This window comes from Melospiza melodia, chromosome 2, assembly GCF_035770615.1.
Source record: "Melospiza melodia melodia isolate bMelMel2 chromosome 2, bMelMel2.pri, whole genome shotgun sequence".
NCBI classification, from domain to species: Eukaryota; Metazoa; Chordata; class Aves; order Passeriformes; family Passerellidae; genus Melospiza; species Melospiza melodia.
Genome location: NC_086195.1, coordinates 81,880,889 through 81,898,487, shown reverse-complemented (window position 1 = coordinate 81,898,487; position 17,599 = coordinate 81,880,889). Strand labels below are relative to the sequence as shown.

The window sequence follows — 17,599 nt, the reverse complement described above, 5'->3', positions numbered from 1 at the left end:
TTTTTGCTCTAGCAAGAAGATGCAGAGGACAGTGGGGACAGCACAGCCACTTACTGAGAGTTACACACTCAAAATGCTCAGCTGGTGACTGTGAATCCAACTGAAAACAAAATTCTCAGAAAATGCCATTTGATGCAGAGTATTTGGCATTCTTTGACAAGAGAACTTGATAAGCCCACAGGCTCTCACCCATCCTGCTCCCACCACTGCTCCCCAGCCATCCGAGAGGCGAGGGATCCCCAACTCAGCTGATGCTCAGACGCCATCTTCCTGTGCCCCTTCTCCCCAAAAATATCCCCTCAGAACATGCCCCACTGCAGCACACTGTTCAGACATGTAATTTGTTGGGTTTACTGTTATTCTTTAGAAACACAGCAAAAAGTTCAAACTTTTGGTTTTGCCATTCTGGAGAGGGGGGCTGGTCAGATGTTCTTTTGGGGACACAGGAAAGCAAAGCATTAGCTAAAAAAATAAAATCCCTATGACAAAGCAAACAAAACCAAAGTCACACCATAAAGTATTTATTAAGAAACAAAGGGGGCTTTTTTCTTCAGTTGTAAGAAACACTTTAAAGCAAGTGCTCTTTCAGAGATTTAAAAGCTATATCAAATGGTAACATTGGTTTTACATTATTGTACATGACATTAAAAAAAACACCACATCTCACAAAATTCCTTTTATTAGAGCTCGCGTTTCTCTGCCTTCAGTTGTAAATTAATTTCTACAGACTTAAATTTAACTTATTCTTTTTTTTTTTAAAACAAGTAAACAATATACAAAGATTCACCTGAATTCTGTAGGTCAGAGGAGGTGTCCTTGGCAGGGCCTGTGCAAGGCAGGCAGAGGGGGGAGCTGACTTGGTTCTCAGCTGGGCAGGGTCAGGGGCACAGCACCAGGGCTCAGCCAGGGCCAAGCACCTCCCGCTCCCGGGGAAGCACACAGAGCTGCCCCTGTGCCTGCTGCCAGCCCAGTGAGACCCCACTGCAACGTGGGCAGGTGGAGACCTACACCCCCAGAGACCAGAGAGTGCAGGGGGTCCTTCAGAAGCCTGGAGCACCCAGCTCTGGAGCTCCCACTGCCCTGAAGATCCCCGAGCACCGAGTTGTGCAGCATCCGACACCGCCAGCAGCCGGGCACCGCTTCCCAAAGACACCCAGCCTGGCTGCAGAGGAAGCCAGGTCTCACAAACCAACCTTTCTGCCCAGATCCTGCACACTGACTGGGAGATCACAGCCAGGAACAACAGATCTGGGATAAATTACCTATTCATTTCCCCGTGTCAGTGGCCAAACCACGGCTGCCTGCTGCAGACGGCCTGTGTGTGGCGTGTTTATGAGTAAACCATTGGGTTTGGCAATGCATCTGCACCTTCTGTGTCATTTAAAAACAGACCTACAAAACATAGCATCACAGTTATTGCTACATATTGATACAGTATCAGACAATAAGAAACCTTTTGTCGTCACTGGTCTGGCTACAGTAATTGCTTGGGTTTGCACAGGGCCTCAGGTCTTCTGCGGCACTGTTTTGGCTGAGGAGCAATGGATGGAAATGCAAAGGCTACATTTCTAAAGAGACAAGACCAGCCTTTCTGTCAGCAAAGCTTTGCTGCTTTTGGAGTGATAGAATGATCTGATTGTTTGCTGCCTCTTCAACCTGGAGAGGTGTTTTCCCCAGATGAAGCAAAGCAGGAGAGAGCCAACAGCTCCAGTGTTAAGTGTCCCTGCTGTCTGCAGCTCACCACCTCCATGACCCTTGTGACACCACAAGCACCTTGGTTCCTTGGTTGGGCCTTTTTCCTTATTTTTAAATACAGCTGTGCCTTCCTAATCCCGTCACGTGTAAAGAAGAAAAGGGGATGGATTTCAAACCTCCACCAACCCATTCACATCCCAACTGGGTTTTTTTAACACTCTCCCACTCCCACGGAGTGGGGCAGGGGACTCAGAATGGACTCATGGGTACAAGATAAACTCCATTTTCCTACAGGCAGACTCCAATGCAAGCAGGTTTTGGGGCTGACACCTTCGTGGGCATTCACACGGGTTTCCTGTTTCATGGGAAGTGAGGTTGAATCAGGCCTGCCTGGAATCACAGTCTGACCTTCCTCTGCCAAGGCAGGTTCAGTTCAGACACTGCCAGCTGTACCAAATGCTTTGCTGAGTGTCACAAAGAGTGAGCACCTCATACCCTGGTTTTAGTAAAACGTTCACAAAGATAAAGTCTGTGCAAACCACTGCTGGGTACTGATCTTGACACAAAACCAAATTAATGAAGGGTTTCAAGTGCACCTGGAAAGAAGAGCAGAATAATTCACTCTTCCAATTCCTACAAAATACAAGGAAAATTGGTCTTTGCAAGACCAAGCTTCTGGTGGCATTTCACCATTTCACCCCAAAGTGGGTGTGTGTAAGAAGCCACGGTGGCTGGGCACACAGGGATTGCACTGCTTGGCTCTCAGTTGTGATTGTCTGTGAAGCAACGGGAAACATCATTACGGAGCTGGGAGCAGAGAGGTTTCTGAAGTACTGCGGTCTTGTACAGTGGAACAAAACTCTTTCTAGAATTAATTAGGCAAATACTTGTGACCATGTCATACCTGAAGGGCACTTTATGGCTCCAACATTTATCTCATGAGCACAGTGATCTGAAATACATATGCATTTCCAGCGTAATCCTTCGCCGCCGTAAATCACGCGCTGGAATGAGAGCGTATCTGGCAACGTTAATTCCGAGATATCATCCTTACAGTTCCTGGCAACAGACCCCGATGAAAATAAATGGTTTATAAACACTGTCTGACATGCATGAGCCTTTCAAAATTATTTACAAGTGGTGTTCTGGGAGCTTTGTTCCAAGGAAGTATTTCTCCTCCGTTCAGTTCAGATATTGAAACTGGCTGGGTGGGGATGGGGAGGGGAGGGCGTCAGCGCTACACAGTCACAGCCGGGTACATCTTCTGCTCGCTGTTGGTGTGTGGGAAGGGAGACTGGATCTGCCTGTAGCCGCCCTGCAGGCCGTCCAGGAAGGGGGGCACGGGGCTCAGCGGCATGGGCTCGTGCTGCACGGCGTAGCCCACGTACTGCGGGTGCAGGTACTGGCCCTGGTGCGGCACGATCTGCGTGGCCTGCTGGCAGTTCAGCACCGAGAAGTTCGTGGGCATGTTGACGTAGACATTGTTCATGGTCCCTTCCGGCAGGCAGCAGTTGGTCTGGGACCTCGTCGGGGGAGCTCTGGCCCCCGAGTTGGCGCTGGAGCTGGAGCTGGCAGCCGTGCTCGACTGGCGGGAGGAGGAGCCCCGGGAGGTGCTGGCACTTGGGATCATGGGGATCGTCTCCATCAGGCGGGTGCCCGCAGGGGCTCGGCTCTGCTGGGGCTCCTGCTTGGGCCGCAGGCACCGGCAGCAGCACGCTGCCACCAGTGACCCCAGGATGATGAAGGCGACAAACACAGATCCCACGATAAGGAACGGCACGTAGATGGGCACTGCAACAGCAAGGAAAACATTATCACCATGGAGAAATCTCAGCAATCCCCCCTCATCCAAGCAGAGCCCACTTCCTCCCAGCACAGGTCAACACAAGCAGAGCATTTTATACCAGAATGATGAAAAGGGCTGTTAAACCCAATGGCTTCTATTTCTCTCCTGCTGGTGACGGTCTAGGTCACAGCAACCACTGCTCCACATTTCATCAAATCATGTCTCCAATATGTCCTACTGGAACAAACAGGCATGATACAGCTGGGTTTGAAGAGTGCCTTAGGGAGATACTTTGGGGCAGGATCCCTGCTGAGGGCTCAGGATCATGGGGCAGTCAAACCCTGGTGCCACACGACATCCCTCTCCACCACCAGCCCACTCTGGCTGTTGGCAGCCTGCTGGGGCAGGGTGACAGCCAGGCAGCAACCAGACAGTAATCACAGGGCCTCTGGCACCCCACAACTCTGGGGATGAATGTCCACCTGCTCTGCACTTCAGCCCCAGATGTAGGGAGAAACCACAGAGTAGGCAGTGCAGAAACAGCCCCATGCTCCAAAGGGGCAGCATTCCTCCTTGTGAGGCCTAATGACGGGACATCAGGGCAGGAGGACTGAGGGTGGGCAAGGGGTGGGAGCAGAAAGTATGGATGATGCTCACTGGAGGCATCAGGAGCCACCAAGGATGGTAAACATCATCCTTGGAACAATCTGGGCTACAGACACAGATTTCACAGAATACACCTGAGTTGGAAAGGACTCACAAAAATCATTGAGTCCAACTCTTAAGTGAATGGCCCATACAGGGATCAGACCCACAATGGTGTTATACAAGTGCCATGCTCTATCCAGCTGAGATAATCCATTCTGCAGTCCCAGGGAAAAAGCCTTTTTCTCTGTCTCAGTAAGAAATGTATATGGATATACACACAAATAACAAAGGGAAGGTGTCTCCCTTCAGTGCTGGTGAATGCTCTCAGCAACATGCCTGGAGTTCATCATTTCCACCAAAACCTGGCAGCTCCAAGACTCAGGCAGGGCTTTGGATCCCTGCTTGACCCTGTCTGACCCTGCTAAGGCAGCCACTGCTAATGACCTGCAAGTTAATCAGTGCCAGCACAGGGCAATGGCTCCCAAACCTGCAAAGCAATAAATTTTAAATAAAAAAATAGTTACAAAAATGCATTGTTGTCAGAACTGCAAAGGGGCAGGGGGGGTTATCTGTCTGCTCAAGTCAGAATGCTTCCTGGCACAGCTGGTGAGATGAAGTGAGTTATAACCAAAAAGCCACTTCTCCTCCATCACTTTAGTGCTTTTAAACAAAAGGCTGTAAAACATCATCTCCACTTCTGCACTTGGCGCTACAGCAGCTCTCGAGCAGGTGCACACACTTGCTCCACACTGTAATGTGCAAGTTTTCCAGGAGTAAATCTGTCCTAATTATAACATCACTTCAGGCTACTTCTTCCGCACTCAGCACGTGTGGATGGCAGCAAGGGTGCTGGGGAGCCACCGGGGCTTTTTTAAACAGCAGTAGAAAGACTTGAGTTTATCCTTGAAATTCAATCTTGTAAAACCAGTCCTAAGTGGGGATATCAGAGCTGAAAGAACATACACAATTACAGTGGGGACCAGCCAGAGTCCTTTTGAAATATCCTGTTACTTTTTCTGATCTGCTCATGGGGGTTGTCTCATTTTTCCTTGCCTTTTCAATGGGGAGCTCAACCACGGCTGAGGAGCCCGTTCAAAGCGGCGGCAGAGCTGTGCCAGGCCGAGACGGCTGGCCCGGGACCCAGGGGAGTGGTGTCACCTGCTCTGACACAGACGTGGCTGGGATTTCCAGCAGCAAGGGCGGGAAAGGCAGGCCTTCACTGGGCACTCCTCCCCGTGTGAGAGCCTGGCCAGCGCCGGCTCCGTCCGCGCTGTCCCACCACTCGACGGAGGGGGACCGGCGGCAAGGGGGGAAGGGGCGGGCAGGAAGATCGCCGCGAACCCGCGACGGCTCCCGCCGAGCCGGAGACACCGCGGGGCCGTCCTGGCCGGGCCGGGGCCGCCTCACCTGCCGCGCCGTCGGGGCCGTCCTTGCCGGGGCGGCCCGGCTCGCCGCCGCCCTGCCGCCGGTCGTTGTCGCAGGCGCCCTGGTCGAGGCGCGCCTCGGCGCTGGAGCAGCAGTACCGGAGCGCGCAGCTGCCGCAGCAGATGGTGGCGTCGCCGCCGTCGAAGCGCTCGGGGCACTGGAAGCCGTCCCGCCAGCCGCCCTGCCCGTCCAGCCAGCCGTGGCAGTACTCGCCGCTGGCCGCGGCCCCTGCCGGCAGCAGCCAGCCCAGCGCCGCCAGCAGCAGCCAGCCCCGCATGGCGCCGCCGGGGGGGCGGCCGCTCCGTCAGGGCCCCGCCGCGCCGGGGCAGCGCCGCCCGGCCCCCCGGGGCAGGCAGCCGCCGCGGTGCGGGGACTCTGGCCGCGGGTCCCGCCGCCGCCGCATGCCCGGGGCCGGCCCGCGGGGTGCGGAGCCGCCGCCCGGGGCGCACCGGCGGAGCCGGGGGCGCCGCTACTCCGCTCTCGCTCCCCGCCGCCTCGCCGCGCCCTCCTCCGCGCCCATGGGCGAGGGACGGCGGGAGCCCGCGATCCTCCCACGGACGGAGCGGGTCGGGCGCGCCGAGCCCACACCGCGCTGCTCCCGGGGCGCCCCGTCCGGCGCCGCGCCCGCACAGCGCGGGGGGCGCCGCGCCCGCACTTATAGGCGGCGGGGGCGGTGCAGCGCGCATGCGCCCGCCCCGCCCGACGGGGCGGTACCAGCGCGCGGGCGGCGGTGGCGGCAGCGGCCGGAGCGCGGGGGGCAGCGGCAGCCCCGTCCCGCCGGGCACCGACACTGCTCCGGGCACCGACACTGCTCCCGGCACCGACACTGCTCCCGGCACCGGCACTGCTCCCGGCACCGACACTGCTCCGGGCACCGACACTGCTCCCCGCACCGACACTGCTCCCGGCACCGGCACTGCTCCGGGAACCGACACTGCACCCGGTACCGACACTGCTCCCGGCACCGACACTGCTCCGGGCACCGACACTGCTCCGGGCACCGACACTGCTCCGGGCACCGGCACTGCTCCGGGAACCGACACTGCTCCCCGCACCGACACTGCTCCCGGCACCGACACTGCTCCCGGCACCGGCACCCGAGACAGCCCCGCACCGTGTACTTGCCGCACGACTTGTTAAAAGTCAGTGGCAGCCGGAGGCCGGGCACTAGGATGCACCTTCAGCTGCTGAAGTGTCAGTAAAGTCTGTGGTTTCTCGTTCCCTGTGAGACGGCTGTCGTGACACCAAGCACAACTCTGGCTTACAATGCATTGCATCAAGTAAAAAAATACTTCTTTTAAGAAAAAGGCACAAACACGGAAGCTCTGATAAGTAGCACTGGTTCTAAATTCCACTGTAGAGGCAGATCACTGGGAGGAAGGTGACTGCAAAGCGTTGTGTATTTCACTCTTTCAAGCTTTTCTTCTTCAATTTAGTCATTGCCCTTCTCCCTCCATCTTCATCCCCTCTTTTGTTCTCATTTCAGCCAGTGTTTGACAGCTATGGGCTTTCACTGAATTGCTCCTCTGGAGCACCAGATTCTGGTCAAACTCGGGACCAGGTAAATGCATTCTGCCCCCTCAGCTTCGCTGCTGCTCCTGGGGAGTTCTCTTCCAGCCGTGGCCCTTCTGCAGCTCAGCCCGTGGCCGGAGCTGTGCTGCTGCAAGGGCAGGGTGCAGAGGTGGTCCTGCACACCTCATACCTTACTCAGGGAGGATTAGTAACCCGGAGCAGCTAACCTTTGGAAAAGTTTGCACTTACCACGATGGAAATGGGGCGGCAGCACCACAAGTTTTACATCACCCAATCAGCCCAGCTGGGTGAATGAGAAGAAACTTGCTGTGATTCAGCTGATGGGGTCTGAGATGCTCCATCTCAAATCCTGAGTAGCAGCTGCCCAGAGCTGTCAGCTCCGGCATGAGGAGCCCCCCACAGGCAGCCCTGGACAGTGACAGATTTCGTACACTCAGCCCATGTCCCCCACAGCACCCATTGCTCAAGACACCCCCATCAGCGATGGGGCACAGGGAGGGAAGAGGATTGCCTGGGAAAGGAATTAGAACCATGAGCTCCTGCCAGTGACCTGTCTTTGGATGTCTGGCAGCCACAAGTGACAGCACAGCAGCTGTTAAATGCCTACATTCACAGAGGTCTTCCTACGAGATCATTTTCCCTGAATCTGGGTTAGACACACATTTTCATAATAAGAAAAGCAGCTTCTTGATTCTTTTATACGTGGCAAGCAAAATGCTTTCCCAGTCCCATCCTTTGAGTTGATGGTTCACTAAATCTCAGTAAGGTGGTTCTCTTTCAATAGCAAAACCAGACTATGAGAAGAGGGGTGAAAAGCAGACTATCTAATCTAATCTGCACTCCAAGTTAGGAGTCCTGATCATAACAAAATACCAGCACCAGATCCCCTGCAGAGATTATCTGTAGCAGGTACTTTATATATTCAAGCTCAGGATTTGTCTCAACTTGCCTGGATAACAGCAGAGATAATAGTGTACCTCATTATGCTTTTGTGAAACTTAAAACATTTGGCACTTTGCAAAATGCTTTAGATCCTGTTTAGCAATAGACTAATTAGTGGAGTTTGGGGTGGGTTTTTCACTGTCTTTACAAGCTGATCAGGTAATATCCCTGCAATTTAAATTTAAAAGCACACAAAAATCCAGAACCAAAATGTGTGGAACTACATAAATATAGCAAGTCTTTCCTACTCTGTGACGTTTTCACTTGCTTTCCCATGTCAAGCAATCTCATTATATTAGTTCAATCTATTTCAATATAAAATAAACCTGTCACAGATTTTGTAGGACACCAAACACATCATATCCCATCAAACTAAGCATAGTGCAGCTTTTAGATATAATTAAAATAACATATAGATGGTGGAGTGGGAAAAGATTTTAAAATCCTACATGTATTCAGTAATGATCACATAATCAACAAATCTCTATTATCTGCTTAAACTTTCTTTTTTTTTTCCCAACCAGTCTCTGAATTCGTAATACTACTACTACTACTTTTGTTTTCTGAGGCCTTAGGATCAGTAGAAATGTTCTTTGTCATTTTCCAGCCAAATGCATGATATCAGGAAAGCAAATAAATGTTTTATTTTGGGAATTTGAAGAACTCACCTGCAGTTCTGCTAGTCCTGAAAAATTTTCTCTCTTAGAGCAGTGAAAATAAGACTTAAAAGCGCTTCTGCTAGTTGTCTGAAAGAGGTGAAATGCATTTTCCACGTAATTTTTAACACTCAGAGCTGCAAACTGCCTGTGCAGCAGTGTAGGGACTGAGTCCATGTACAGCACATTGCAGCACCTGCAGGACCCAAAGTGCAGCTGTGGCAGTGGCTGTGTGAGAGCAGTACCTGCAGCCCTGCATGCCTGGGCACAGAGCTGTGGCACAGCTGCCTGTGCCACTGCCCAGCCTGGATGCTGATCCTTGAAGGCAGAGCTGCTGGGGGATAATGGCCACCATCTGTTTGAGCGGCTCTCTAACACCGGTATCTGCTTACCTTGTAAATTCACCTGGTCACTGCATTGACAGGCATTCTCCTTATTGAAACATGGGCATTTTTGCTGGCTCTCTCCAGCTGTCTCTCTCCATATTACAGTCTCCCTCCAGATGGAAATCTTTCAAAAGTATTTCTGTGCTTTCAGAGCACAGTGTTTTGCTTTGCTAGGGCTGGCATGCCTCATGTGCTGAAGTTCTTCACAAATACACCAGCTCCTACTTGAAAAAAAAGACAACAGAAATAAGAAAGGCATGAAAAGATAGATAATACAAAAGCACATCTCTCATTCTGAACAGATCCCAGTTCAAGAGAGGGGAAAATGAGGATACCTCACCTTGAGTCTGAGCTGCTGAGCCATTCACAGCCAGGTACCACAAACATTTGTCGGGGCTGGCTGTGCTATCCTCCCCTTTGGGTGTCTGTCCTAGAAATTCTCCAAGATAGCACAGGAACACAGATGTCTCACCTTATTCTGTATCTCTGTCTGGAATCTCTCCTAGGGCTAGGAAAAGGAAAACCCTGTGACATGACTCTCCAAGCTGCCATGAGCTTCTGTGAGTGTGTGAGTGGCTCTCGCTGTTACAGATGTTTTGCTTTCCCTTTGGTATATTAAACCCATGCTGTTGTAGCTTGTCACATTCCCATGATATGGGAGAGAACACAAAACTGGCAGCAACTCCTATTCTCTTTCTTTTTGACACATTGGTGATAAAGTTTAGATGGCAGATGGATACTGTCTTCTTTTCCCCTTTGGAATTTCTGGTTTCATTCTCAATGGTCTTGTCACTTGGGCACAAGTGAGATTATCTGCTTTCCATTGCCCAGCCCTAGATGCCAAACAATCATATATGTACTTTCCCATTCCATTTAGCTCACATACCTACTGTTACATCATTACTGTCAAACAATTTTGCAACCTTATCAGGAATTTTGAAAATCTGGATTCTGGAATTACTTTGGCTCTACTGTTGTGTCCACAATGTTGCAGATCAGAATTGTAAATTAAACGCAGCCTGAAGTCTTCAGCTAGAACTCATCATCATGGTACTATTGTTTAGATGGCTTGCCATGTAAAAGTCAGGCCACGCTTACCACAAGAGATGGATTTTACTGCTTTTTGTACACTTCAACAAAAGAGATTTCTCTTCCTGGTAACACAAAATAAAGGAATTCATTCTGATCATGCAGAGGGTTAGTTTAAAAACTGTTTGTTTTGTTGCTTGTAGGTTTTTTTAACTTAGGAACAAATCGCATTGGAGCTGAAATCCCTGCATCTGGTCCATTTATTCCAGCAAAGTCACTTCTCAGGCAAAACTGTGTTTCCTGCTGCTAAAGCAATGCCTTGCTGCCCCCGTGTGAAGTTAGTGAGAAGAGTAGCGTGACTGAAACTCCACTGTGGAGTTTGTATGGAGAACTATTGAATTTGAGATTGCAGTCCAGACTGACAGGTTATACCAACACCATTTCCCAGGTGAGGACACTTACCAGAATAAATGAGCTTACCTTAGCAGCTTTTCCTTTTCCTCCCAACCTGGTTATTCAGTACCTTTTACACTAGTGTACCTGTGGCAAGTATAATTTAAACACCATCAGTACACTTAAGGGTGGAAACAGCCACTCCAATTGTGGTATTGGTTGCATAAGCTGGACTGGTTTTTATTTCTGCTTAGGGAACATATTTAATACTGCATTTTTAAATACACGTGTACTCATAGCAAAAGGCTTTCTTTTATTGGCTCTCATTTCCTGGAGAATAATTAGATCAAGATGACCCAAGGGAGTCAAAAAACCCCCAGTCACAGGATGAGGCAGAGGACTGTAAAAATAGCTTTGACTGAAGGGATATGAAGTTAGCACACTGCTCAGGGGCCGGGCTGTGACTCTGCAGGGGCTGCACCGGCACCGAGCGCATCGGGAGGCACAGCTCAGCTCCTGCTGTGAGCGCTCGCTCTCAGCGCACGCCGCAGTGACAGCAGCAATCAGGGCTGGCACCACCTTATCACAGCCGGCACAGACACCTCCCGTATCGCCCGTCTGGCTCCAAAATGCACCGCTCTCCTGATAAGGGGCTGGGGATGCAGCTGAAGGGAGGTGAGCGGGTGGCAGTACCTCCGAGCGCTGGGGGACATTCCCCTACAAATTCCCGAGCGCAGGAGGAGGCTGTCACTCAGAAAACGCCCCCCGGTTTCAACACAGCCCAGTCGGAGCGGAGCTTTAGGGAGCTTGTTAGCGTTGTCCGACTTCTCAGACAGCCTTGATTAATACAAATGTCAGGCTCTTCTCCCTCCAGTCTTAGTGCATTGATTTTTGGAGCTTCCACTTGCTGCAGACACAACAGATTGCTGTACAATGCATAAAAGCCTGGATACAAAGCTGATGTGCACAGCTGCAAATTGAAAGGGATGCTGTTTCCTAATTGATTTATTACTTCTGCTCCAACCAACCACTCCGGCCACTAGCAAGAAAAGGAAAGAATTTTAGTATTTTTTTTCCTGCTCCTCAGACAAAAACCAGAGGAAGACTTTCTTGTGGACTAAATCCATCATCCCACTGTCTGCCCTCACAGTAAGGACAGCCAATTTGACAAGGCATCGTTATTAAAAAGTTGTTTAAAACTAAAAAAGGAAAACCCCAGGAAAGTACAGGAATTTTCTACATTCACACTTTAGGTTATGCCATGCAGAGCACAAAGTATGAGCATTTATCAAATGCAGGAAGAGAAAACTAAGGATATTTAAAACCAGAAATTTACTGTTCTTTACCGCCTAATGCCTTAGTGCAAGACAAAGATTTGGGCATCATATGGCAGAAATAGCATCACTACACAGCTGTTGCCTTTTATTGCACTTTTTGCCTGCGCAGTGAAATGAGTGAGGTTCCAGCAAAAAAAAAAAAACAAACCACTACTTCTTCTCAACAGGTCTTAGTGCACCTAAATTTGCAGTTTGGGGGTTTATATAGGGATTATTACTGCAGACAGGTAAGAAGCAGCAACTAGTTGTGGAAAATTAACAATATTTATGATAGTATTTTCTAGATCAGGACATTTTTTACACTGCTTAGAAAAGAAGTAAAGAAGACTGTATTTGCTTGAATCATTGCTATTTTACTCTACAAATATCTAGCCTGGCAAAGAGGCTTTGGAATTTTGCCCCTCCCTCCACTTCCCAGGGCACTTAAAATGATACATCCAGCACTCTGCAGCAGTGTTAGGATTTTTATATTACTATTTCTGTCAGTGGTGGACTGATATTACCATTCATCTATCTGAGACCAGAATCTTACTCCCATATGCCTTCTGCCCCTGTATTTTCCACCAGCTCCACAGCCTGGCAAGCCCTGATGCCACCCCAATGTGGGTATCACCATGACAGAGCAACAAGCACCAGCTGCTGCAGCACTACAAATAAGTCATGGGGAGAGGTGATGATGAAAGTGACAATTCTCAAGTATAAAATGACAAATTATTCAGAGAAGCATTTCAAGATAAATATTTTTACTAATAAAGTATAAATTGAACCTAATATGCCTTTGTATTAGACCTGCATCTCCACCATAGAAATTAAATTTCGACAAGCTGCCACAGTCTTCCTGCAGTTCCAGCCTTGTTTTCACATCCCCAATACATGTGGGAGGTTGCTATTGGCACTGACAGCATCTCATCACACCCAAAGCCAGCATAAGCAATGTTGGAAGCCTTCCCTCTTTGGTCTCAGAGTAGTGCTCAGCATCAACTTCTCTTTGCCACCATGGGATCAGGTAAGAGCTTTGCTCTGTGGTGCATACCACATAAGCTTAGCTAGCAGCCAAAGATCTCCCCATCCCTGGGAATAAGAATTCTTTCTGCTTTGGCTGCTGGAGGTATGTGAACATCTGCCTGCTCTTTAGTCAGCCACTAAACAAAATAAGATAAAGACAATTCCTATTTGAGACTGATATAATGTGCATTACTAAGACTGGTTTCCATGGCATTAAGGCTGGCAACTTCCTTATCACTTCTGTCCATTCACTTTGTCTGACCCAGTGCTAAATTAGCAGCCCCACATTTGTTAAAGGAGGCAATGCCTGGAGAGCTGTACCACACACAGCTGCAGCAATCAAAGGCAGCACAGTGGTAACATACAGGTATGCTCACCATCACTGCTCCACACATTGTCACATTGTCACAAAACGAGTGCTCTCTGGCAGAGATGGAGAGATGTCCCCACACAGCTAAGGATTAAACTGCTCACTGCCATTGTTTCCATTTAGCATTTGGGCCCACTCACTGCAAACTCTGTTTTGAAAGATGGACTTTTTTTCCCAGTAAGGACACCTTTATCACATCTATCTTACCCCCAGACAGAGACACAGTGAAAGTGTTTACGCTCAAAGGTTAGATTCCTTTCATGTGTATGTTAGTAAAGAAATAAGGGTAGCCCAAACAGCCAAGGAATCCTAACATCATTAACAGGATGAGAAGGTCTGGGTGTTTTTTCACTTTGGGGGTAGCTTCTACTTAGGTATTTAACCATGGAGTTAATAGACTATCCAACTCTGCACAGCTTCTGCATACTTTTTTCCCCAAGGTTTCACTCAATTCGAAGTCTACTCAAGCTGCCTGTCACCATTTTTTCCCCCCACGAGAATTTATCCCCTTCTCCCCTTAATAAGAGGACATGGTATTTTTCAAATTTCATATAATAATGTTTGATTTTAAATCCTTGACTTTGAATATTCACCAAGTGTGTGTTTCTTTCCCTTTTTAGTAGAGCACAGTGACTGATCAAAACCTCTTCCTCCTAGCTTTCTTTTGTGGCCAGGATCCTCATTGCCCCAGAAGCATATCCCATTACCACAAAGTGCCACATTAAATGCACAGACAGGAGCTATATGCCAGCTTCTAATCAGAACTTTATTTTGGAAGCAATTACATGACTTTCTAATAAACTGCTGTGCTGCTGGTACCCAAGCATACGCCGTACAGTGATCCCTGTATCAAAGAGAAAAGAAAAAAGAGAAATCCATCAGTCTAGGAAACATTAATTGAACATACATATATTTCGCTTCTTCAGCTATTGACCTATTTAGGACAGGAGTATTTCAAGTTTTCCATACAACTGTTCAACAGACATGACCCAATATCCTGGTGGGGGCTGATCTGTACTCAAAAGTAAAATCAAACCAGAAGCTCTTCTAGTTTGTAGAAGCTTCCAAACTTAACTCTTAAGAATTATTAAGAATTGCCTTACTTCTAAAGGGTGAGAAAACAGAAAACAAATCTAACGAAACACACAGCCTACTCACCTTCTCACTGTGGCATTTAAAAGCAGCCGTGGGTTGTAAAGATTAAATTCCTGAGGCGGAGTGAAAAAAGCATTAAGTAATAAACCTCCTAGCAACAAGAGTCAAATAGGTCAGAAGGATTGTTCAAATATTGAAGTTCAACAAATTCTACCACCTTTAAAAAAAGTGTGTCAGAAAATGTTTACAACAAGGAAACAAAGGGTGACATATCTTGTCAAAGAATTGTTTAGATTGAAAAGATCCAGTCTGACCATTAACCTAGCATAGCCACATTCACCACTAACCCCTGTCCCTAAGTAGCAAGCCCACATTGTTTCTGAACACTTCCAGGGACAGTGACTCCACCACTTTTCTAGGCAGCCTGTTCCAGTGCTCAACAGCAAGCCTTTCAGTTAAGAATTTTTCCCCAATATCCAAACTAAAACTGCCCTAGAACATTTCTTCTTGTTCTGTCACTTGTTGACTGGGAGAAGAGACTGACGCACACCTGGCTGCACCCTCCTGTCAGGCATTTGCAGAGTGCTGAGGTCCCCCTGAGCCTCCTTTTCTCCAGGCTGAACACCCCCAGCTCCCTCAGCTGCCCCTCACAGCACTTGTGCTCCAGACCCTTCCCCAGCTCCGCTGCCCTTCCCTGGACACGCTCCAGCCCCTCAATGTCTCTCTGGCACTGAGGGGCCCAGAACTGAGCACAGGATTGGAGCTGTGGCCTCAGCAGTGCTGGGTACAGGGGGATGTCACTACCTTGCTCCGGCTGGCCACACTACTACTGATACAAATGCACCTGTCCAAGCCCTGAGTAGCCAGTTTCTTCAGGAGGACACTGTGGGAGAGTATCAAAGGCTTTATAATAGTCCAAGCGGAAAACACAACTTTTCCTGCATCCACTGAGCTTGTCACCTTGTCACAGAAGGAGAATCAGATTGGTCAGGCAGGACCTGCCCTTCACAACCCCACCAGCGGGCTGGACTTGATCCCTTGGTTGTCCTGCACATGCCACGTTACAGCACCTCAGATGATTTGCTCCATGACCTTCCCCAACACTGAGATCATGCTGACAGGCCTGTAGTTCCTTGGATCTTCCTTCTGACCCTTCTTGCAGACAGGTGTCCCATTTGCTGACCTTCAGTCAACCAGGATCTCCCTGGTTAGCCAGGACTGCTGGTAAATGATGGAAAGTAGCTCAGCCATTTCTTCCACCAGCTCTTTTAGTATCCTTGGGTGGACCCCACGCAGCCCCACAGACTTGCAGCTCTTTAAGTGGCACAGCAGGTCACTGATCATTTCACTGCACGTGCTGCACGACAGCTACTCCCTACAAGGGTCCTGTGGTGGCAGTACATAACTGGCAGCCTCTTGCCACCCGATGAACATTCAACATTGAGCTCCGAAGAAATGATCCTGAACTGAATTAAAAAGAGTTGTGCCATTCACAGCAGTAAGCTTGTGCCTTACATCCCCTCACCTCTCCCCACACTTCATCCCCGTCACACCTCATTCCTCCTTTGAAGGAACCTACCAGCCTGCTTGAGTGGAGATGGAATGTCACAGCTGTGCTGGAGCTCCATGGACACTGTCACAGTGGGTAACCGCTGTCTTCCAAAGCCGCTGCAGGCATCAACTCTGTGTCACTCCCCTCCCCAAACCCAGATGCCCATTTCCATGAGAATCCATACCAGTCAATGCCCATGATACTTTAACCATCCATCAGTGTCTGGAGACAGCAGCCACAGTGCTGGAAGCCACTGAATGAGAGGGAAGAGAGAAACAGCCTGACAGCACAATCCCAAAACTACATAATTAATTGCTGGAAAATTTTGCACATAGACAGTTCTTTGTTCTTAGAAACTTGAAAAAGTTTTAGGGAAACAAGCTTTTTATAGAGCATAAGACACTTACACTCTATGGTACTGATAGATACTCTTAATTTCCCATTAAGAATCTACAAGGTGCTTCTGCTGACATATTCCAGGTATTACCAGTAACATAACTGAGCTCACATGAATGACTGGATTATTTCTACTGTCCTCATGAGTAGTGGAGTGGAAATACCACTGACATCAAACAGGGGGGGAAAGGCCACTAAAGCTGTATTCCTGAGCCTTATTTCAGTTTTTAAAAAATTGATGCTATAAATGCAATCATGATCCAAAATGCAGTTATGTTAGGAACATGCAGATGGAGGGAATGTAGCTGAATTTGGATTTTTTGTGGTGAGGAAGATGCATAAACTCTGACCCACTCCACCTTATTTCAATCTCCAACCTCACAATCCACAAGAAATAAGTAGCTAAGTGTAGGATCTACCTAAATGATGTGACAGAAACAGAGACACACACAAGCACAAAGAAAGACGTTTCTGAACCAAGTAATCTAAGGCACAGCTCTTCCCCTTCTGCTGTCTTCATCCTAGGGAGAACACTGAAGGAAAAACAAAGTTACTTCTAGTAAAAGAAAGAGGTCACATACATAAGTTCATACCACAGCTGTACAACAAGGTACAAACTAACAGAAAATCATATCTTGCACGTGGACTTGAACCTTCTTCCAGACCAGACGTTTCTTTCTTTACAGAACAGACAAATTTGACTTGATTTGATTTCATGGAGTTTAAATATGGGTCAGCTTCTTAACCTGCTTTGAAGAAAACCAAGCCAAACCTTCAATGCATTTGTATATTACACACTAATCATATTAACACATCTTTAAACTGGGGTGAAAGATAATTTGAAACAATGTCTACAGTGCTGATCCCCAAAAATCATGGCTAAATTCAACCATCCAAGTAAAAGTCTGAGAATATTACTTCAAATCCCATTTTGACTTTAGTTTGTACTACTATATGTGATTATTCTACTATATAATCACTTTTCACTTAGGCTAAATTAAGGACATCCCTGCTGTTTAATCAGGAAAGAAGCAGAGCACAGGTACCCAGGAGGCTCAGACTGTTCCCCAATTTACAAAGCCATTCCTAGCGCTGTGTTACATTACACCATGATCCAGGCTTACACTGCGCAGTGAAGAAATTCCAGACAACCCCACAATACAACACCTCCCTTTACCCCCTCTCCCTCTGCACTTTCAATCCAGGATCAAGGCCCTAACTTCAGCAAGAACAATTCTGCACTATATGAATTCTAGGAAGAACAGTTCTACATATTAGCCAATTAAGTTTTTGTTTCTCCTATAATGCAGGAGAATGACAGGAAATGATCTCTCAGATAGGCACATATGTA

At 48.4% G+C, this 17,599-nt stretch overlaps 1 protein-coding gene across 1 annotated transcript; it reads right to left on the bottom strand.

Moving 5' to 3' along the window:
- Window positions 1–507: 507 nt before the first annotated feature.
- On the bottom strand, window positions 508–5,831 carry SHISA2 (shisa family member 2). Its single transcript, XM_063150326.1, has 2 exons — window positions 5,537–5,831; window positions 508–3,486 (listed from the first exon to the last, which is right to left on the bottom strand). Exons 1-2 carry the CDS (start codon window positions 5,829–5,831, stop codon window positions 2,933–2,935), a joined length of 849 nt encoding a protein of 282 aa, XP_063006396.1. The 3' UTR covers window positions 508–2,932.
- Window positions 5,832–17,599: the final 11,768 nt, after the last annotated feature.